The 23,501-nt window shown below is 45.6% G+C and overlaps 1 protein-coding gene across 2 annotated transcripts in view; it reads left to right on the forward strand.

Annotated features, from left to right (window-relative positions):
* ARHGEF25 (Rho guanine nucleotide exchange factor 25) overlaps window positions 1-23,501 on the forward strand; it is a 728,124-nt gene that overhangs the window by 620,425 nt on the left and 84,198 nt on the right. For both annotated transcript variants that reach the window (XM_069230834.1, XM_069230833.1), the window contains 2 exons: window positions 13,034-13,111; window positions 13,486-13,677. In XM_069230834.1, the coding sequence (XP_069086935.1) occupies window positions 13,034-13,111; window positions 13,486-13,677 (270 nt within the window). The remainder of the gene's footprint in view (window positions 1-13,033; window positions 13,112-13,485; window positions 13,678-23,501) is intronic.

The raw sequence follows: 23,501 nt of genomic DNA on the forward strand, positions 1-23,501 counted from the left end.
CTTATTGGTCCTCCCTTTAAACCCATTCATTAGGCTTCTAACCAACCCCTATCTTGGAAGGTTTCCTTCTTAGTAGCCATTACTTCAGCTCACTGAGTTATCTTCTCCCTCTGGATCTCTATCGACAGGTCCTCTCCCTCCGATCAGCCCAGTTGGATCCACAGATGGATCTAGACAGGTGTTGGTCATACCGCCTTGACCTTCCCTGATGCCAGTCCCGATATTGATGCTCCAGTTGCCAGCGGTGCCTTCCCATACTCATTCTGACTCAGACAAGTAGTTGGATGGGTGTCACCCAATGCTGACTCCGGTGTCAGCTGGAACCATAGCCTCCAGACAGGAGCCTGAGCCCTATTCATATGGGCTAGGACTTGGGGAAGACTGGGAGGTGCCACAGGACCCTGAAGAACACCAGCCTCTAGACCCTTACATGGACTGGTGTGAGGAATTGGTGGATACCAGTGGACTGGTCACCACTCCTGATACTGGCTTGGTCTCTCCTCCTACCACGGCAACAGAGGCAGTGCCACATTTGCTATGATTGTGAGGAGGGGAGATGAGGTCTGGGACCTTCAACTGCCCTTGGTGGCTGTCAAAACTAACATCTTGATGGGGGTGCTTCAGCTAGGACTCCTTACTTCAGAATCCCTTCTCCCATTTAACAAAGCACTCCCGGATGTCCTACTCAGGCCTGGTCCAAGACCTGCACAGGGGCTCCTGTGAACAGGACAATTGCCTGCTGCCATCACCCTGCCCCAGAGGAGCCCTCTTTCCTCACCCATCATCCAACCCCAGAGAGCTTGATGGTCCAACTCTCCACTGTCCGATTAAATCCTGATGCGTTCCCTACCACTCACCAGATAGGGAATCCATGAAGCTGCAAACTTTAGGAAAGAAAATGTTTTCTTCTGCCAGCCTGACATTGTGGTCTGTGAACTCTGTACGCCTTTTGGGCCCTTACTCCCATTCACTGTGGGATTCGATTGTGGTGGTGCTGCCTATGGTCTCTGAGGAGGTCTAGACCAGACTCTCTCAAGCTGTGGCTGATGGAAGAGATGCAGCTAAGTTCACAATTGGATGTGGATTGGACGCAACCGACTCCATAGGCAGAGCAGCTTCTTTGTCGGTGGGCTTAAGGCTCCACGCCTGACTGAGGACAAATAGCTTTTCAAGGGATGTCCAACCTTCGTTTATGGATATGCCGCTTCTTGGCTTCCATCTTTTTGGATACAAGGTGGACTCTGCACTGGAACGCTTCAACAACAGCAGGGCTACAGCCAGGTCCTTGGGTCTTTCCATGGCCTCCGTGAATCTCAGTCCTCCTTTTGTGCCCATGGAAGGGGCTTCCAGCCGCACCTCTACCCACCACAGCCTGAAAGGTTCCCGGCCTCTGTGCCGAGGGGGCAGCACCCTCAGACCTCATGGGTCTGGCAGCTAGAGGTCAGCCCAGTCCATCCCCCCTCGGCAGCTGCAGCCTCCAAACACTTTTAGTTTGCCCTCCGACCATCTTGGGCAACCAGTGGGTGGCAGGACACGCCATCACCTGCACCACCGGACGTCAATAAAATCAGACCACTGAGTTCTCCAAATTGTCTGGAAGGGCTCCACCCATGCCACCTTCTTACAACAGGCTGACAGAGAACTATCTCTCCTTACTCTACCCGGAAGTAGTAGCTCTCTTGGCCAAGGGAGCCATAGCGTGTGTGCCAGCATCAGAAATAGGTTGTGGTTGATATTCCTGCTACTTTCTTGTGTCCAAGTAGGACAGAGGCCTTCATCCTGTACTAAACCTGCACCCTCACAATTTCTTCCTCAAAAAGGAGAAATTCAAAATGCTCGCACTTGCTCAAGTCCGATCTGCCCTGGACCCAAGAGAATGGATGGAAGCATTGAACTTGCCGGATGCATACAACTTAATTCCCATCCTGCCTGCCCACAGACATTACCTATGGTTCACGGTGGGCCAAGAGCACTTTCAGTTCACCATGCTTCCCTCTGGCCTTACCAGCTCCCTTCGGGTGTTCACTAAGGTGATGGCGGTAGTTGCAGCTCTGAGAAGATCATGAGTGGCAGTCTTCCCCTATCTCAACAAATTGCTTTTGAAAGAAGGCATGTCTCAGGCAGTCCTCTCCCACCTCCAGACTATGGACAATTTCCTGCACTCACTTGGGTTCACTATCAATGTGCTGAAATCACACCTGGCCCTTTCTCAGATGCTTCCTTTTATCGGAGTGGTTCTGGACACAGTGTAGTTTCTGGCTTATCCTCCTGAATGGCAAGTTCATGGTATTCAGGCTATGATACCGATGTTTCAACCTCTATCCTTGGTTTTGGTGAAAATGACTCTAAGACTACTGGGACTCGTGGCTCCTGCATCCAGATCGTGACACATGCCTGTTGGCATATGCTGGCCCTGCAATGGGAGCTGAAGTTCCAGTGGGCGCAACATTAGTGGAGTCTCTCTGACATGCTCCAGATCTTGAAGGGCACTGCAAAAGACCTGCTGTTGTGGTTAACGAACCACAATTGGGTCAGCGGCAGACCCCTTGGCCTTCCCCTGCCAGATCGGACAGTAGTAACAGATGCATCATTCATGGGATTCAGTGGCCGTCTGAGGAAGGTGAAGACCAGAAGACTGTAGTCTCTGGCGGTAGTCAGGCTCCACGTCAACCTGTTGGAGCTCTGAGAGATCTGGCTGGCATTGAAAGTCCTTCTACCCTCTGTTAAGGGAAGGCTGGCTAAGGTGTTCATGGACAACATCACCACCATACGGTACTGATAAAAACAAGTGTGGTGTGGGGTTGTGGACCCTTTGTCATGAGGCCCTGCACCTCTCGACATGGATGGAGCGTAAGAGCATATCCCTGGTGGTTCAATACCTGGTGGGGTCTCTGAACACCAGGAAAGATGAACTCAGCCGATGAGGCCTAACGGATCATGAACAGTGTCTCCATCTGGAGGTGGTGCAAGGGCTCTTTCAACAGTGGGGAGAGCCTTGGTTAGGTCTGTTCATCACCACCGAAAACCACAATGTCAGGAGTTTTGTGCGCTGGAGTTTCAAAGGTGGCTCTCGTTCAGAGACATTTTTCATCTCGAGTGGAGCTCAGACCTCCTGTGCGCCTTTCTACCCATACCACTTCTGCCCAGACTTCTCAAGAAGATGAGGAACGACAGGGCCCAAGTCATCCTTGTGGGTCTGGTCTGGGCTCAGAGAGTCTGGTATCCCGAGCTGTTGAGCTTGGCCATCGGTCCTCCAAACAGGGTGCATTTTCGGGAGGATCTCCTGTCGCAGAAGCAGGGGAGGGTTCTCCACCTGAACCTGTCAACTCTCTGCCTTCATGCATGGAGCATTGACTGCAATAGACTTTCCGCCCGAAGACTTTGATGTTATCTTGGCACTTCGGCATCCCTCCACCAAGATGGTATATGCCGGCTGTTAGAATAAATTTGTGATAGGGTGTGCTGAACAGCAGGTGGATTTCCCATCTGTTCCCCGTTCTTAAGTTATTTTATTCTTCACCTGGTTCAGGTGGGCTCTGCAGTGGACACTCTAAAAGTTATCAATCTGCAATTTTGCTTTTCTGCTGCTTCCAGATCAACCTTCTCTTTTCAAGTCCTCCATTATAATTAGGTTCTTTAAGGGTGTGCAACATATGTTTCCACCAGCTCCCTTTGTTATGCATCAATGGCACCTGAACCTGATTCTTACTTTCCAAATGTGTACTCCCTTTGAGCCACTTCATTCTTGCCCTCTTATGCTCTTTACCATCAAGACTACTTTTCTTGTGCAATTACATCTGCCAGGAGGGTCAGCAAGCTTCAGGCTCTGTCCTCTTAACCCCCCTACATTTCCCTTTTCCATGAGAAACTGGCCCTTCGTACTCCAGCATCCTCCTTGCCAAAAGTAGTCTCCCCATTCCTTGTGGGTCAGTCCATCACCTTACCTACCTTTTACACCCTGATGTGTCCCTCTAAGGAAGAGGAGAGACTCCACCGGCTGGACCCAAAAAGAGCATTGTCATTCTACCTTGATCACACAAAACCGTTCTGAGTAGACAATCAAATCTTTGTGGGATATGTCAGGGCCAAGAAAGGAACAGCATGCAGAAACGGGCCATATGCCAATGGATCGTGCTCTACATTAAAATCTGCTATGCACTGGCCAAAAAATAACCACAGAGGTTTGGCGTACTCACTCCACCAGAGCCAAGGATGCAGCCACTGCATTAGCATGCGAAGGTCTAGTCCTGGACATCTGCCAGGCAGCAACATGGGCATATTTGCACACTTCCACCAAACACTATTGCCTAGACAGTCAGGTCCATAGGGATGGGAACTTTGCCCATTCGGACCTGCAGGACTTTTTAGTCTAAAATCAGTTTCACAGGCTCTCTCCGTGGAGGTATTGCTTGGGTATCTATTCTAAGGTTAAGAATCTGCGGCTAGAGGCCTTTATCGGATGAACAACCTACTTACTTTCTGTAATGCCTTATCTGGTAGAAACTCAGGGTCTTATTTAGATATTAGTGGGAGGGTTACTCTGTCACATCGTTGACGGACATCTTGTCCGCCGAAATCTAAATCTCATTGAAAATAATGGAATTTAGATTTTGACAGACGGGATATCTGTCACCGTTGTGATGGAGTAACCCCTCAGCCGACAACTAAATCAAGTCCTCTATGTAGCTGTGAATTTCTTACCATCCCACCCATCCTCCCCGTTCTTTGAACAGAGTTCTAGAATTAGTGCTGTCCCCCTTTTAGTGCCCTAATTTTCCATACCAGTGGTCAGTGTTCTTTCCTGGTGTGGAAAGTCATAAAAAAAAACTTCTGACAGTGCCTGCACTGGGATGGCACCTTAATAGGCATCGTGCACATCACTTCTGATGTGGATGACACCACTGCCATGCAGAGCCAAACGAGGCCACCTACCAGAAAGCAGAGTTCTGACTCACAAGCAATTTCTGTATCCAGTCTAATGCCTGGGGATAATTCTAAGAAAAGAAATCTGTGCCCAGGTAGAGCCTCTACCTGATAAGGTAACTTATTCATTAGTGAAGGTACTACTCAATTTAAAGGACCATTGGGTTAGGTCTGCCATTGGAAATGTAGGCAGGAACATAATGGCAGATCTTGGTTTGCCAACCTCTATTATATCTTACATTAGTTTTGTAGATGGATTGAAGGCAGGAAAGTTGTTCAAATTTGATGTTAACCCTTGACCATATGGAAATTTTGAAATTTCCCTGCTAGGATAATTTGAGGACACATTTGCATTCAGTGGATGTACAATTAACAAAAAGTTTTATGTTGCTAAGACAGGGGGTGATATCATTGGTTGGCATGATTTTAGAAAAATAGTTATTGTGTAAAAACCTGGTACAGCTTGTCCAATATCTCTAATGGATATGCTGTTTCCTTCAATAGCTGTGAAGATGTAGAAATTACTAGGATCATGAGATACACAAAGCAGTCTTTGCAATCCGCATTGGGTATGTATTGGGTTTTGAGAATAAAATCAAACTTTAACATGGAGCTAAACCAGCCATTCACAAGTATCAGGCTAGTACCATTGCAGTACTAGTGGAGATCTTAAAAAAGCTCTTGGATAGACTGTGTAAAGATGGCATAATTGAGCATACACACTTTCAGCCTTTGTAATAGCATTTACAAAAACTTGAGAAGTTCAGCTTCTGGGCCAATTAACACTTTCTTGCACCCTGGGTGCTATGGAGGTGACCTTCACGTCAATAACCCTCCCACGGTTTAGTACGCAACGGGAGGTCCTGTTCGTACACCAGGCACCGAAGCAGCAGATGTTGTGTAGTGGTGTAGTGCTCCCTCCTCTTGCACACTTCGCTGGGTCAGAATGGGAGACTCTCCTGCATCAGCCCATGGGGTTGTGACTATCCTGCCAGCGGCGCCTTCGCATCAGTGACAGATTGGGTCATTGGCTGGGCTGACACTCAGGAAACTCTGATTTGCCTGGGAGAGCAGAGGGGCTGAAAACATTCATGTTCTCCACGTTCCCAGGGAATTGTGCCAAAACGGAGGTATCATTGGAAAGCTGAGAAACTCTGCTTTCCAGTGATAGTTCCTTTTTCGTGCAGAACGCCAGGCAATCATAGTAAGATGTGATTGCTTGCCGATTTCCCTAGAAACCAGGGATTTTCTTATAAGGGGAGCGGCCCTTTGGGCAAGAGCCTGTGCTCCTCTAATCCCCTAACCCTGTCAGTCTTTCTGCAACCCCTCTTGGTAGATGGAGACGATTACTCCTAATCTGCCCCTAGCAAGGGCATTAATGCCACTACCCAGATATCAGAGTTAAATGAAACAAAAAAGAAATAGGTGCGGTAGCTCAACACATACAGGGTCATGCAACCACCCTAAAAAGGACCTTACATTGTTTTTTCCCCCTTGGATTGCTGAATGCCCACTAGACACCAAGGAATTAAAAAAAGAAATAAAACAAAAGGGTGAGGATGGCCAACTATGCACAAAGCCACCCCCACCTCAAAAACACCCTTGCAGTCGTTCAGATTGGGGTATTTGTTCATCGTGTGCCTCTGTGGGGGCAGAGAGACAACCAGACACCTGGGATTTCAACACATCACCAAAACAAGCAAAAGCATGGGGCAGCCTACTCTAGCATCAAAACGTACCTCCACCCAAGAAGGAGCAATATATTTTTTCTGCCTCCATGAGGGCAGATAAGAGGTTTGTCCCAATTGGGAAGTTTTCCCCTACTCTGCCCTCTTGGGGGGTCAGTGGAGGTGGGGGGTTAGAAAGCACCCTAGATACAAGGGATTTTACATTTGGGCAAAAGAAAGATGTGTATATTTTCCAAACTGGCATTGGCCCTTTTCCCCTCTGAAGGACTCACATTGTCCATGATTTGATCCTATTGCGGGCACTTGGCCCAGCCACACAAGTGGGATAGCGTTTTCACTGGGACAAGTAGGACAACACTAGGTGATAGGACTTTTGTCAATCCCTGCAGATCCTGAAAGGTTACATCACAGAAATCAAGGTAAATGTTTGATTTTAGGCAAATGTTGAGATTTGTAGGGTGTTGCAGGTGAGAAAATGTCATACTATCCACTTGTTTGATAGGTTTCCCTGTGTGCCGGCTGAGCTATGGCCCAAATTCTGCAGCCACTCAAATTGCAAAAAAAGGGTTGGTTTCGAGTGTAAAAACGTGATCTGTCCATGTTGCTTTTTGGCCCTTTCTTGTTGTGGGCCCTAGGCTCACACACACAAGTGTGGTACTGTTTTTATCAGAATATGTGTCACAATGTTGGGTGATAGGAAATTTGTAAATCCCCACAGATTCTGAAACATTCCTTTACAAAATGAGGAAAATGTGTGTTTTAGATAATATTTGAGGGTTACAAGAGCTTCAAGGTAAAAAAGTCTCATTAGAACCACACGAGTCACATGACCCTGGACTCTTCCGGGTGACTAATTTTCATAGATGTCTATGTATGGTAGGTTTGTTTGGGTGGTGACTGAGCTAAGGCCCAAATTCCACAGCTATTCACATTGTAAAAAAAGTTTTGATTCTGCTTGGTGAAATATGATTTCTCTATGTTGCATCTTTGGCGTTTCAGGCGCTAGGACCGGCCACACAAGTGAGGTGCCATTTTTATCGGGAGGAGTGTGGGAACACAGACTAGTAGAGCATTTGTGACTTCTAAATGGAAGCTAGTGTGCAAGAAAGAAGACATTTTGCAGAATGCCCTCTAAATCACAGGATGCTTGGGTAACCACAAACTCACATGTGTACAGACAACCACTGTTCCGAAGCCAAATAATGTGTGTATATTTCAGAAATGCATAGGTTTCCATCATAATCAGTTTTCATTCTTGATATTTTACCATATGAATTGCATTATAGTTGGTACACAATGAGAGAGAAGCACTTGCATGTGTATAGGCTGTGGAAAGATTGAAGACATATTTGTAGGGTGAGAATTTTGATCTAGTGACTAATCACAAGCCTATACTATACTTGATGGATGGTCGTGGTATAGGTAGAGCTCCATGAAGGCTTATCAAATTACAAGAGTTCAACTTTCATACTAGACATATTGGGGAGTAAAAGCCCTTGGGCAGACTGTCTTTCCAGGATGCCTCAGATCGATGACAGTGACAGTTTTGTATTAGATGAACAAAAAAAGAGTGTAGTTACAGCTGTGGGTGCATTCAGGAACTGTGAAGGTGCTATTTCTGAGCAAGAATTGATGGATAAATGTGAGTCTGAGTTGAAGTTTGAGCTTGTTAAAAATATATTGTGAATGGTTAGCCATCCAGTAAAATTCTGGATGTCAACATGCAGACTTTTGCATATGTCACCATTGAAATTAGCATACAAGTAAATATTTTGGTGAGGAGTGGATTGTTTCTCCTCCACAAGTGCTGAGAGAATAGCAAGCATTGCTTGTTCTGCATCGTTGAGGATAACAGCTACTCGAAGCAGCACTGTGGATGGCCGTCCATGGAGACAAAAGTTTTTTTTAAGAGTGCTTTTAATTGGACACTTTTATTACCCAGTGTGCATTACATAGAAGAATCATGTAGATAGGATTTCAGAAAACGTTGGTACAGATTTAGCAATGAGCACAAATTATATGTTGGTACATTTCCTGGATGAACATGTTGTCTCAAAGCAATCTGTCGACTCAACCCACACATTTGATTCCTACCCCCTTAAAACAACATCCCACTAACCCATATAGTGTGATACATACACAGAGGTCTAAGTGCAAGTCAGGGTGTGTAAGCATGCAACTCAGGTGCATCATATCATATGTGGAAGAGTGTTATTTTGGACATGCTCGTTGCGCTAGCCATTGGAGCACAGTATATTTTCTGAGTGATGTGTCAGCTGAGATGGTTTACTGTCTGACTTGGGGGTCACGGGCATGAGGAATGGTTCCCAATCTGGGATTGGTATGGGCCTCAGGAGGCTAATTGCTAGTCTGGAGTAGGTGTCATGTTCAGCTTTGACATACCTTGACAGGCTTGCCTTTCAATTCCAGAGCGCTAAAGGCCTTAGGTAATCTTTAATTCATGACTGTCTGGTGCATTGCCAGGACTAATACCAGGTTCAGGAATTGAGTGGTGGACATGTTGTCTTTGGTCTTGGGCATGAATGTTAGTAAACAGATCTTTAGAGAAGCTAGGTCCCTCCTCCATGTCCACTTCGTCAAACAGTCAGTGTCCTTTCCCCCTATCAGCTGATGTCTGAGTAGAATCATGCCATGTCGTAAAACATAGCTTCTCCTTGACAGCACCTAGAGCATGTCAGTGGGGTCTCAGGGAACGTAAGTTGTAGGTGTGCAGGTTTTAAGTATGTTTGTGGATGTAGCTGAAACAGATAAGCTTAAGGTGAGTGTTCATCAAGATAGGTCACACCTGCTGTCAGTGAAGGTCTCGCCCATATCGCATTTCCATTAGTTCATCAAGGATGTAAGGGGTTTGCACCTCAGGGTTCTTAATTCCCCGTAAGCGAATGTGATAATGTGCCTGCCACTGCCCATCACCCACAGTATTCACATTAGTGTGTCAGTCTGTGGTACCTCCCATCACCACCCCAACGCTTGTGCAGTGTATCTGTTTAGTGCACATGGGTCAAGATTTATCCTGGCAACAGGTCATTTGATTGTGCTGATTCGTCAAAGGCATTTGTTGGCCAGAAGCATCTAGGTTGCCCAGTGACTGTAGTCCTACATGAGTCCAGGAGGGTCTATCTGCTTTCTGGGCCAACTGGGAGAACCATGGGAGCAGTTAGATCTTGGGAGCATATAGAGTCATCAGGAAATATGGCTGCATACCAGCTAGGCGGCGTAGGTATCCATGCCAGTTGGGGCATACAACTCTCAAAAGGCTTAATGCGACTGGGGCCTTACACTTTTTGTCAAACATATATTTGCAGATATCAACAGGGATCAAAGTCTCTGCACAGCTAAATAGCATGATTTAAAATTGGGAACTCTGATTCCTCCCCCGTTCACAGGAAGATATAAGATGTCCAATGACACTCTTCGCCTGCCTGCTCCCCGTACTATTTCTGACAGTATTGAAGAGAGATCTTAGATAAAAGAACAATTTTGTTGCAGATGTATGTTTGCAAACAAATATAGTAGTCTGGGCAGTAGCGCCATTTTGGCAAGTTCCACCTGACCCATGAATGACAAAGGCAGCTTGCCCCAGAAGCCTATCCTGGTTTTCGCCAACATCAGCACCCCAAAACCCTCCTAGATTTCCTTTGAGTATATCCGGATGGTAACAGTATGCTTAGACCCTAGGTATTTAAATGTAGTGTGTCCCAATGGTGAGGCCATGGGCCATCAAATATTTATTGTACCTATACCACCCTCTGTCAAAGGAAAGAGACAGGACCTGAATATGCCCAAATTTGTGGATTTCCTCCAGGAACAATGGCAGGCCTACTGTGTAATCTTGTGTGAATGATAAAATATTATCTGCGTATACCTAGATGGTATGTGTGTGTCCATAAGGCCTCTGATCTCTCCTCCAGTACGCCAGGCATGACACACTAAGGACTCCATGGCCAGTGCAAACAACAGCAAGTATAGGGGGCACCCCTGCCCCATCCCTCATTTACCTGCCAGGCCTCAGAGATCATGCCATTTATTATGACTCAGTCTGTTGAGAGGCATAGAGAAGCTGCACCCACTTGATAATGATGTGCCCAAATCCCATAGGTTGCAGGTCTGCCCCAAGGAAATTCCATTCAAGGGAATCCAAGACTTTCTCCATGTCTATGGAGGCTGCAGCCACTCTTGTGAAGCTAGATCTGATAATGCTAATAATATGGAACAGTCTTCTGACATTGGGGACAGTACCATGGACTGTTTCATACCTGCATTTGGTTTGGGTGTACCATGTGCGGCAGAACCCCCATGACCCTGTTAGCAAGTATCTTCTCTAGGATTTTAAAAATCAGGTTGAGAAGGAATAGAGGGTTGTAAGAGGCCACCATAAAAGGTTCCCGGCCTGCTTTTGCAGTTCTGCGAAATCACCACCTCTCTGGCAGATGCTTGCAGCTGACCTCTCTCAAATGCATGACAATAAAGAGTTTGGATCTGTTGGATCAATTGCCCTTGAAACGTTTTGCAAAATTCCAGAGGCAGCCAGTTGTGCCCTGCGTCTTGCTTGTGTAGGACTGTATCAGAGCCAGTGCGATCTCGTCATCCTGTATATAAGAATATTCTGTTTGCTACTCAGATACCTGCTCAATTACAGATTATCCACCTTTTTATTAGTTGTTTATTTCAATATGCCTTTTTTGTCCTTCAGGGCATCTGGTCTACCAATATGCTTGTGAACCATAGCACTATGGACACTCCTAAGTACACTATGCTTGCTTTTTTCTGGCTCCAAGTTTTCTTTGCTGTGTGTACTATTTTACCAAGGCAGCTCTTTGCATTTTAGACTTTTCTGAATGATCAATTTATAAAATGGGAAAGCATTAGGGGCAGTTCTGGGCACCGAAGAAACCATGGACAAAGAAGCCCACATCGGCGCCGAAAACAGCCTCCTTGTTGAAGGGTTCCTTGTCACCGAGACACATTTGGGTCCGAAAACGCCCTCGACTGCCAACCTCCAAAGATTTAGAACAACCTATTCTTTTGTTGGATGAGTGAGATGCTTGCAAGAAGCATCTGTTTATTCACCTGCACAAGGGCAAAATCTCCACAAAGCTGCTGCTGAAGACACAGGAGACTCGTCTAAGGAGTAGGAAATTAGTATTTGAGGAGAGGGGTAAAAGCATCAATGGTAAGTAGTGGGCACGCTATAAAAAAAACCTTTACGTTTAAAAAAAAAAGAAATAGAGCACCGCAAGCTACAGAGCATGCGTGCTCTCTTAAGTGAAACCTAAAAATGGTTCTCCCCACTTGACCACATTCTACTAGGAAGAAGAGACCAAGCATGGCATTTCTTGGAAATATTGCCATAACTGACATCTGCAAAGCAGCTGAATGGTCAATTCCACACACCTTTACTAAAGACTACTGTGTGGAAGTTCTCGCCCATCAACAGGCAAGAGTTAGTCAAACAGTATTAAGAACTCTGTTTCAATCATCTGCATCATTGAAGACTAGCCTCAGTTTAGGGGAATCTATGCAGAGCATGTGTATTTACAGCCACATATGTTACAAACGGAATACGTTTTTTACAGTGTAAAAGCATCTATTCATATTGTGTATAGCTGTAGATAAACATGCACCCACCTCCCTCGCCTGAAGTCTTTGGTTGTTGCAGATGTACCCTTCTTTACTTACATATTTAAACTATTTGTATAACTTCTTGCATGGTCTCCCAATTGTCCTATTCACTGCTTTATGTCTAAGCTCACCTGCTACGAGTAAAACAACCTAACAACGGAGAAGATGCCCATGTGCATTGCCAACTAAAAGAAGATTCACTGTACCTTTTGACTCAACAGACTTCTTAGAAGAGAAACAAGTTGCAAACGTCTGAGCCCAACACTAGATGGCAAGATTATGCAGAGCGTGTGAATCGACAGCATTACACACTACAAACAGATGCTTACAGGCTAACATTTGTTCTGTGGATTAGATTTACAATAGTAATAGTTATTGCTGGAGTTGGAAATTACCTAGGAGGTGATGGCCTGGCTGAGTTGCTGGCTTCTGACTAAGCCATAGGCTCACATGACTCATACACGGGTCGTTATCTGCTTGAATGTGGAATGTTCAGAAGAACTGAATGCTGAAACAGTCAGTGACATTGGACTCTGATTGGACTTAAATGTATACATTTCAGTAGCCACTTAAGAGCTCTAGAAATCCAGTAATGTTCACTAAGTATGACTTTTATATCAGCACAATTGGGATGAAAGCAGAATTCTAATTGATATATAAGGACAACATTTATGCGAGTATATTTTCAAGCAAGAAAATAAAATATTTGGGACATGTGCTGTAATACAAAGGGTCAACAGTTGTTTTATGTGTGCCTTGGGATGTTTTATGTTTTGCAGAAAGCTGTTGAGGTTATGTGCTTCGTACCAAAGCGCTGCAACGATATGATGAATCTTGGGAGGCTGCAAGGATTTGAGGTAAGCAATGATACTGAAAATGATGGTGAACACCAAATTCCCAAGCCCTTTAGATAAGTATCTTTATAAATGTTCTCCACTAATGACCTTCTCTTAAAACAACTGTAAATTCCCCAATTTCTTTAACGTTTACAAAGCTTCAGATACACCTTTGTACTGCCTTCCACTTGTTATCAGTATTTCCCAGAAATTTCTAACTGCTTTTTGGTAGAAGGTGTTTGTAAAATATAAAGCTCAGATGGTCCCTTCTCCTGCAGGCACTTTACACCAGAATGATAATAGTGCTGCTCAGGTCCTATATTGAATGGTGAGATGAACCTACTAACTCCATGGCTGTTGAACTATTACCCGGTTTTTGCTTTATGATCTTTCAGGGTAAAATCACAGCTCAGGGAAAGCTTCTCCAGCAGGATACATTCAGTGTGGGAGAGCAGGATGGCTGCTTCTCGACTCGGCCAAAGGAGCGACGTGTCTTCCTTTTTGAGCAGATCATCATCTTCAGTGAACCAATCGATAAGAAGAAAGGGTTCTCCTTACCTGGTTACATCTTCAAGAACAGCATCAAGGTAACATGCTGTCCTCACACGTCTGTACCATGTAACTTCTATAAATTATGCAAAATGCCAGAGGTCTGCATGTTAAAGATGATCTGTAAACATTCTCAGTTAACTTGAAGTGTATAAAGATTTTATTTCTTTGATATGCGCTTCTGCATAGAAATTGTACGGATTTCAGTAGAAAATGTCAGTATGGGGAAGTGTTTCTCCAGTACCTCAACTATAGAAAATGTACTTTGTAGGTGCCTTAGCAGAGCCTCCTATTTTTAAACTGTGTTAAAGATGTGTGACAGATCGTTCCTCAGTGTTACAAAACAACTCTTCCTCAGCGTTACAGAAGCAGCAAATGTGCTGCCAAAAAACGTAAACAGTTCCCCCAAGGGGCTAGTCTCTGCATGTTACAGTGACACAATTCTCTGTTGTGTCTTCATGACCAACTATTGCACCCTGGCATTCTGTGCAACTGGTACATACATGTTCAACAGCCTCACTGCTGGCCTTGGGCTGCGCGCCTAGGATAGTGTTCTGCTACACAACAGATTTTACAGAAAGAACTGGGTGATGTTAATGATGTTAATAATGACCAAGACATTCTCAAGCCAAGGGGCTTTGAGGGGGGTGGAGACCTTCTTCTACACTGGCATGCCAGAGGTAGCTTAGGTCGTAAACAATAGATAAACTTAACCTATGTACTTGATAAGAAGAGTAAAAATATCACACAGCATAGGCTGGCATCAGAATTACAGAAAGATGGGTGATTTCTTAAACAAATGCCAACAAAGCAATTCAGTCTCCAGGCACACCCATGTTGAAGACAATATTGTTATTATTATTATCCTTATTATTATTCCTTATAATGTATGTTGTGCTTTTTAGGCCATTCCATATTGCACTGGGACACTGGAAGTTGTCATTATGGCACCAAGCCTGTAGGAGATGCTTTTGAAAATTACTAACCAGGCTTATTATTGACATGCCAAGAAAGGGTTTTAAAAGTAGTAGCAAGACCATAGTCCAAAGTAGAAATAAAATGACATTTGAAAATCTTTTAAGTAGGCCAATTTCTCAAAGTTGGGAGATAAAGACACGCACAACCAATGCATCTCTATTACCTCTACATGAAAGAAGAAAATATGATGGTTTAGTTTTAGAGGCAATGGCGAAGAACATCTGCTCTAATGTGCTGGATTGCTTATCAATTATCAGCTTAAACGCTTGTCAGCTGAACGAGTTTCCAGTGTTCCATCTTGATTCACTGTCCTCAAAAACTTCTTTTGTATTCTAAGGTTTGCCTAGTTACGAGCTGCATTTGGCTGTTGTCATCGACGAATGGCTATCTTATGTGGATATAAAGACCTGTGGCAAGCTAGTTGGAGACAAAGCTTCACTTTTATATCCTGTTTGTTAAAGGTCATTGAATGCTTGTCAAGTATATTGAAGACCATTGATTGATTACCTGTTGAACATGACAAAATGTGATGGTGGAAGGAAATGTTTTCTGTGTCCAAGTTCTACTACCCGGATATGTCTTTTGACTATAACCCTACAATGTAGTTGTAGATGCCAGGTCTGCTAAAAAGGAGAGGCTGTTGGCTGTTTACTCAGACATTAAATCATTACTTCATGCTTTTATTTCCGTGCCTCTTTTCTCAGGCTGTATGCTAAATTTTAAATCTTTTCCTTTGATTTGACACAGACGCAATAGATTATACGGTTATATAATCCCTCCACTCCAGTGGTACTCCATGATTTCACTTGCCACCACATCTTAGTAGGTCTTTCCTCTAGGTCCTATAAATCAGCTTAGGCCATGCAGAATGGAAAGCTCCTCCCACTGCTAGCACATACCCAAGGATGAACCACCATTTATTCCTGCTGAACTACCATTCTACGTGGTTAAGCTGTGGGTTTTGAAGCATTCTGCTTAAAATATGGAACTTATGTTTGCTATATATTTATTTTCTTCCTGGTTGGCTGTTTGCCACAGGGTCTTGTAACATCAGTTTTTCATGTGAATGTAGAGTAGAATAGATGTACAAAACCAGTGTTACAAGCAACTATATATTTGGTGACTTTCACTGGTTTTTAAAGTTTTTCTTCATTTATTAATTCTCATACATTTTTCTGGGACACAGTTATGGGGCAAGTTTTTTTTTTAAATTGTATGTGAGTGACTAAGAAGCGTAGGAGGCCATTTTGTAAAATCTTCCTGTTAACATACAATTGATATAGTTTTCATAAGGGCAAAAGTGGAACTGTGAGCCGTGTCCGAGTTTATATCATATAGACTTATATGCAATCACAACTAAGAGGTCAAGAGCTGCAATACAAGACCTTCTTTGAAGCACCTTTGATTATATTAGTTCAGTGTAATGAAACCATGCTGATCGTTCTGCTGTGGTTCAAAGAAAAACAACTTGAATATCCCTGGGCTAGAAACTGTGCAGTGCACTCTAGGTGGTAATGAACATTGCTGGATAATGCAGAGGTAAGCTACAGATAACTATGTTTGGCTGAGTGCCATTATATAAAATATTCTTACTACCCAAAATTCAGAACATTCCTAAACTTTTCCTATATGAATTCCCTCTGTGGTTCGCTAATGGAATAACAGCATGTGCACTCAGCTTCATATGGGCAAGTAAACAATCTTGACTCACCTTCGAAAAATGCACCAAATCAGTATATGAGGGAGTGTTGGGAATGGCAGAGGTACGCCTTTACTACTGGGTCATTGCGATCTACTGGCTCTTTGAGGATAGAGATAATCCTGTCTTTTACCTCACCTTGAGCAAGACCTTCTAGAGAATGCACAAATCCTAAAAGTTCTCTGTGGGTTCTCAACATCCAAAAACCTTCTCCACCATGACCAGGCTTGTGGGACCTACTGGCAAAAGGCCATCCACTGAATCGAGTGGGAAGGCAAACTCATACGAGATACCATTATGGCTAGATTATTGGTTACTGCACTCCTCTATACTATTGGGATTTAAGGCGTGAAGCTGTATGGGAATCTCAATCTTAGAAGATGTGTGAGAAGGGAATCACTTGAAATAATTTCCTGCACTACAGGAAGAAATAGAGCTTGGAACGTCCTATTAACCTAGATGCCTTAAGCTAAAACACCTCCTGAAGATTTTCTGACTGGGTGCAAGAGCCCTTCCCACATTCAACCCATTAGAAGCCAAAATTTCAACAGAGCAACTTGATGGGTGGAGGATTCCCAAGTATATATCAAAGTCTAATATTTGGTGCTATGGATCTTGTTGTGAAACGTCAATCGCAGTGAGAGGGCAGCATTGGTCCATTAGAGGGGGAATACTGGAGGGTGCTGGACTGCCACCCAGGAACAGGCCACCTCATGTAGATTGAGCCTAATCTAACCCAGTTTTACCTACACAGAATCTATTGCACACCAGACACGTTTTAAAGCTGGGTAGAGGTTCTCTTTCACGGTGCACTAGGTATAAGTGTAGAGAGAAGACTTCTTCCTTATGATGGGGAGATATCCAGAAATTCAAGAATACTGACACAATGTTGTTTGCATGCTAATCCAAATGTTGAAACAACTCATTGACTTTTCAGCCAAGCTCACAGACCTAGATGCAGGGCCACTGTAATAATGTGATTCTTCTGCTGTGGCTTTTTCTGCATAAGTATAGGGTTGCCATATTTGCCATGTAATCCATCATTTGCTGCATAAAGAGCAGATTTTACCCCAAAAATAGTTTATAGCTGAAAAGGACCAAAAGGTATGAAAAACGTGGTGACAGATGCTCCTGTGCAGTGGAGGGCCCTTCTCAAAGGTTGACTAATAATCTTTTAGTTGCTTATTGCTGTATTTGGGGGATTATTCTAGTACAAACAATGAGAAAGCTTTTCCCAGACAACGTAACCATATAGAAAAGCATCAAAGTAATGCCTTCACAAAATGGCTGTCGTACACCACATATTTGGTTTTTCTTACCATATAGTTTAGTCAACCTTGCTGCATAATTTGGTCCTTCCCAGTCTCATAATTCCAGTGACCCTGCCTAGGTGTTATACAATACCTGGAGGTTCCATGGGAAGAGAGAGAATACTAGTGGATATGGGGATTCTTCTTGCCAAATGAGACATCACTAAATACTGGTCATCAGTGGTATCTCCACCAAAGCTGGAATGGCTGAGAGGCATGGATAAATGAACCCCAGATGGGGAACCAATCTATTGTGCAGGAATTGTCCACATAGGCACAAGAAGATCTGGGGTCGGTGGTGGAATAATTTCCAACTAGGATGTCCCTGTCCTTACAGTGTAATATCTGATAGACACTTTTAACTGCAGATTACGTACCTTAAAATTATCGCCAGGTGTCACACTGGATCTGGAATGTTTTTTTGTGAGCTGTACCCCTGCACAACGCTCAGTGGTGTTGTCCAGCTCCAGCTTGTCAGCACCGGAACTCACCTTTGCAGTGCCTATATAAGCGCCACCCAGGCGTGCTGACACCAGTTCTTTTTTTTCCACGCCCGTAAGCACAGATCTGAAAAAGAGCTACCCCTTGTTATTTTTTCACTAACCTTTTTCAATGTTTGTCAATGTCGGTTTGAGGGTTTCCCTTCTGATGTAGCAGGATGTCACCAAGAAAGGCTGGCTTCAAGCCCTGTGGTGCCTGTCACCGCTCAATGTTGATGACGGATCCGCACCTTGTATGACTCTGGTGCCTCAACTGCGACCACGACCCGAAGGCCTGTGTGGACTGTCATGCCATGAGCCCAAAGGCCTAGAGGGAGTGATCTCTCATGCTCCCGGTGGCTCAACTTGTGACGCCGCAGTGAGTGGTCGCAGAGCTCTAGATCTTTGTTGCACTCACAGTAGCTGGGACACTCGGGTAAGTCCCACACCATAAAAAAAAAGAAGAAGTTGATGAGGTCTTCGACTTCACCTCGTCTGTCGGACAACGAGATGAGGGAGCTTCACTTGTTGAGGCCTGCTGCAGGGTAGAGCCAGAGCCTGGGCCATCTCCACACCTCCCCGAGTTTCACGGGGACGGAGCACCCCACCCAACTTCAAGAGTTCTGTGAGGCAATGCTTCTCATATTTGGGCGGCTCTTTCCCTTTGTCGCACCTTCGGTCACCAGTGGTTCATAAGGGGCCCCTTTTGGTTTAGCGCCAGCAGCTCTGGCCTCAGCGTCAGTTGGACCTTAAGATCCAATCTTAGATCCATACTGACTCCGGTAGTGTCATGTCGACTTTCCCTGGTGCTGGTCCTGTTGTTGACCCTCTCGGGGCCACTGGTGCCTACTGGAAGTGCCATCCCAATCCTCATCCTTGACTCTGATACGGAGCCAGAAGGGCATCGACTGATGCCACCTAGGGGGGGCAACTGGAGCCATGCCTTCCAGCCCGGAGCCTGAGTCCTATTCTTATGGCCTAGGACTCAGGGGGTATTGGGAGGGGCCTTTGGACTCTGGTGAATACTAACTTTATGATACCAACTTGGACTGGTGTGAGGATCTTGGAGATGCCATTAGACTTGATACTTCTCCAGATACTGGCATGCTTTCTTTCCCTACAATGGCAACGGAGGAAGGAGCGTCCTTCGCCATGGTGCAACGGATGGTGGCTGAGTCCCTTGAACTTCAGTTGCCCTCTGTGGCAGTCAAGACTCCTGTGAATAGAATGATTGCCCGCCTTCAGCTCCCCGCTCCAGGGGACCAAAATTTCCTCATCCACCACCCTACCTCAGAGAACTTGGTAGTTCAAGCCTCTACGTCTCTTGTAAATCCTGGCTCATTCCCTCCAACACTCCCAGATATGGAATCCAAGAGGCTGGACATCTTAGGGAAGAAAATGTTTTCTTCCACCTGTCTGACATTGCTGTCCATGCACTGCTATTCCTATGCACTGTGGGATACGGTTGCTCTTGTGCTGCCATCGATCCCGGAGGAGGCATGGGCCATACTTTCCCAGGCTTTTGCCGATGGGAGAGACACAGTGAAGTTCACAATAAGATGTGGGCTGGACACCACTGACTACTGGGTAGAGCAGTTTCATCGACGGTTGCCTTACAACGCCATGCCTGGATGAGGACGAGTGACATTTCTGGAGATGTCCAATCATGTCTGGCTGACATGCTCTTTGATGGCTCCCCTCTTTTTTGGAGACAAGGCGGATTCGGCACTGGAGTGCTTTAAGGACAGTCGGGCTACGGCCAGGTCCTTGGGCTTTTCATGGCCACTCATCACCTACAATCTGCCTTTTGCTCTTTTTGTGGCCACAGAAGGAGCTTCCAACCGCACCTTTACCCTCCAAGCCACCATGCTGTGCATGCTCCTCAGCCTCTTAGTGGGAGAGGGCCCGGTAACAACAGACTCTGTGGGTTGGGCTGCCACCAGTGGAGAAAGTCCACATCCCTCCAAGCAGCTGCAGCCTTCAAACTCTCCTTGTCTACCCTTTTACCATCATGGACACGCAGTTGGCAGAAGGATTCACCATCAAATGCCCCACTGGTGTTTCATAACATCTATCAGATGAGTTTTGCGGATCTTCTGAAGGGGCTACTCCCTCTCCATCGTGACTACCCTTTCCCTCCATGCCACCCACTTACAACCAGCTAACAGAGGATCACCTTTCCCTTATACGCCATGAAGTTGAGTCTCTCTTGATCAAGGGAGCCATAGAGAGGGTGCTGATGCCAGAGATTGGCCGTGGTTGCTGTTCCCACTACTTCTTGGTGCCTAAAAAAGATGGAGGCCTTCGCCCTTTCTTAGACCTACGCATGCTCGATTTTTTCCTCAAGAAGGAGAAGTTCGAAATGCTCACCATGGCTCAGGTTCTATTTGACCTACACCCAGGAGACGGGATGCTATCACTGGACTTGCAGCACACATATTTTCACATCCCTGTCTTACCTGCTCACAGGTGTTACCTGCAGTTAACAGTAGGCCACAAGCACTTTCAGTTCACTGTGCTTCCCTTTGGCCTTACCAGTGCCCCACAAGTGTTCACCGAGGTTATGGCGGTGGCTGCAGCTCATCCGCAGAGATCAGGGGTACCAGTGTTCTCCTACCTCGATGACGTGCTGTTGAAGGCGGGCTTGCCCCAGATTATCGTCTCGCACCTCCAGACTGTGGCAGACAACCTGCACTTGCTGAGGTTCACTTAAAACAACTGGAAGTCATACCTGACTCCTTCTCAGATGCTCTCTTTCATCGGGGCTCTTCTGCAAATAGTGCTGTTTCGGTCTTATCCTCCTGAATGGTGAGTACAGGATATTTAGGTTAAGATACTGATGTTTCATCCTCTAACCTGGATTTCGGTGGGAATGACCCTGAGGTTGTTGAATTTCCTGGCTTCCTGCATCCTGCTTGCAACACATGTCCATTGGCATATGCGGGGTCTGCAGTGGGACCTGAAGTCCCAGTGGCGCAGCATCAGGGGAATCTCTCCTATATAGTCCAGCTCTCAGAGGGAACTGCAAAAGATCTATAGTGGTGGCTAACAAACGGAATTGAATTAGCGGCAGATCCCTCTCCCTTCTCTAACCAGACCTTACAGTGGTGACAGATGTGTCACTTTTGGGATGGGGTGACCCTCTGGGAGAGGTGGAGATCAGAGGACTATAGTCTCTGGCAGAATCCGGACCCCAGATCAACCTGTTGGAACTCTGTGTGATCCGACTGGCAGTGAAAGCCTTTCTACCCTCCATCAAGGGAAGGCTGGTGCAGGTGTTCACAGACAACACCACTGCCAAGTGGTACTGCAACAAACAGGGTGGGCAGGGTTGTGGACCCTTTGTCAAGAGGCTCTGCATGTGGATGGAACATCAGGGCATTTCACTAATGGTTTAACACCTGGCAGGCTCTCTGAACACAGGGTGGATGAACTCAGCCAAAGATACCTAGTGGATCACAAATGGTATCTCCATACGGAGGTAATGCAAGGTCTCTTTCAGCAGTAGGGGAAGCCTTGGTTAGAACTGTTTGTCTCTGACGAGAACACCCAATGTCAGCAGTTCTGCACGCTGGACTTTCCAAGGCAGCTTTTGCTCGGAGATGCTTCTCATCTTGAATAGACCTCAGGCCTCCTGTACGCCTTTCTGCCCGTACCACTCCTATCCAGAGTTCTCAAGAAGATCCATAATGACTGAACCCAAGCCGTTCTTGTGGACCCGCACTGGTCACAGAGATTTTGGTATCCCGAGCTGTTGAGTGTGGCCATCTATCCTCCAATCAGGCTGACCTTTTGGGAGGATCCTCTATCGCAGCAGCAGGGGAGGGTTCTTCCCCAAACTTATCAACTCTTCACTTTCCTCTATGGAGAAGGAGCAGCAGCAGTTGACAACTTTCAACCTTTCTCCCAAAGTGGGAAAACCAAATTGATCTCCTTTCTGCCTCCCTTTTTCATGTTCTCCTTCTCTTCTCTCCTTCGCCCAGCAGGGCTGTGCTCTGGGCACTCGTAAGGGATATCTCTCTGCTATCTCTGCTTTTTTGCAGTTGCCTGATCAGCCACCCCTCTTCAAATCTGTTGTAAATGGGATCTTGAAAATTCTTGAGCATATATTCCATCCTTCACCCTTTATAACGCTTAAGTGGGACTTGAATCTTGTCTTAACATTTCTCATGTGTGCTCCCTTTGAGCAGCTTCATTATTGCCCTCTCAGGTTACTTACCATTAAGACAGCCTTCGTGGTGGAGATAACATCAGTCTGGGGGTGGGATCAGTGAACTTCAGGCCTTGTCATCTAAACCTTCTTACCACACTATTTATCCTGACAAACTAGTGTTTTGCCGAAGTGCCTCCTTTCTTCTGAAAATGGTCACTCCTTTTCACGTAGACCAATCCATCGCCCTGTCTACTTTTAATGCCCCCACACATCCCCCCAATAAAGAGGAGCGACTCTGCTGTCTGGACCCAAAGAGTGTTGTCGTTCTACCTTGAATGCACACAAAAGTTCTGGGTGGACGACCAACTGTTCGCGGGGTATGTGGGAGCAAACAAAGGTCAGACTGTGCAGAATCAGACCATTTCCAGAAAGATTGTGCTCTGTATCAAGATCTGCTATGCACTGGTCAAGAAACAAACGCCAGAAGTATTGCAAGCTCATTCCACCAGAGCTAAGGCTGTGACCTCTGTGTTATCACTCGGAGTTTCGGTCCTAAACTTCTGCCAAGTGACAACATGGTCCTCATTGCACATGTTCACGAAGCACTACTGCCTGGACAGTCAGGCCCGTTGGGCTGGGCACTTTGCTCCTTCAGTCTTGCAGGACTTCCTTGTCTGAAATTAGTCTGCAGATCCACCTCTGAGGAAGGTATTGCTTGCCTATTTATTCTAAGGTAAGGAATCTGCAGCTATAAGTCTCTATCAGATGAACACATTACTTACATTTGGTAATGCCGTGTCTGGTAGAGACTCTATCTAGACGTAAATTCCTTACAGACCAATTCATCCTCCCTGCTCTCTGAACAGATTTTTAGGGACAGGCCTATTAACCTTTAAGGACCCTAGTTTTTGAAACCATTGGCCAGTTTTCTTCATGGCTCTGCGCTCCTGGTGTGGAATGTCACGTGAAAAACTGACGTCAGTGCTCCTGGGTGGCGACTACATGGGTACCCTGATCGCCAGTTCCAGTGCAGATGATGCCAGTGACGCTCATGGAGCCGAACAATGCCATCTACTGACACGCAGGTGTACTACTCACAAAACAAAGTTCTGGATCCAGTCTGACGCCTGGAGATAATTCTAAGGTAAGGAATCTGCAGCTAGATAGAGTCTCTACCAGAAATGGTGTTACCGGAGCTAAGTAACTTGTTCTTATAGCTGGGTGCAAAGGTGCACTAAGAATT

Source organism: Pleurodeles waltl, chromosome 4_2 (assembly GCF_031143425.1).
Source record: "Pleurodeles waltl isolate 20211129_DDA chromosome 4_2, aPleWal1.hap1.20221129, whole genome shotgun sequence".
NCBI classification, from domain to species: domain Eukaryota; kingdom Metazoa; phylum Chordata; class Amphibia; order Caudata; family Salamandridae; genus Pleurodeles; species Pleurodeles waltl.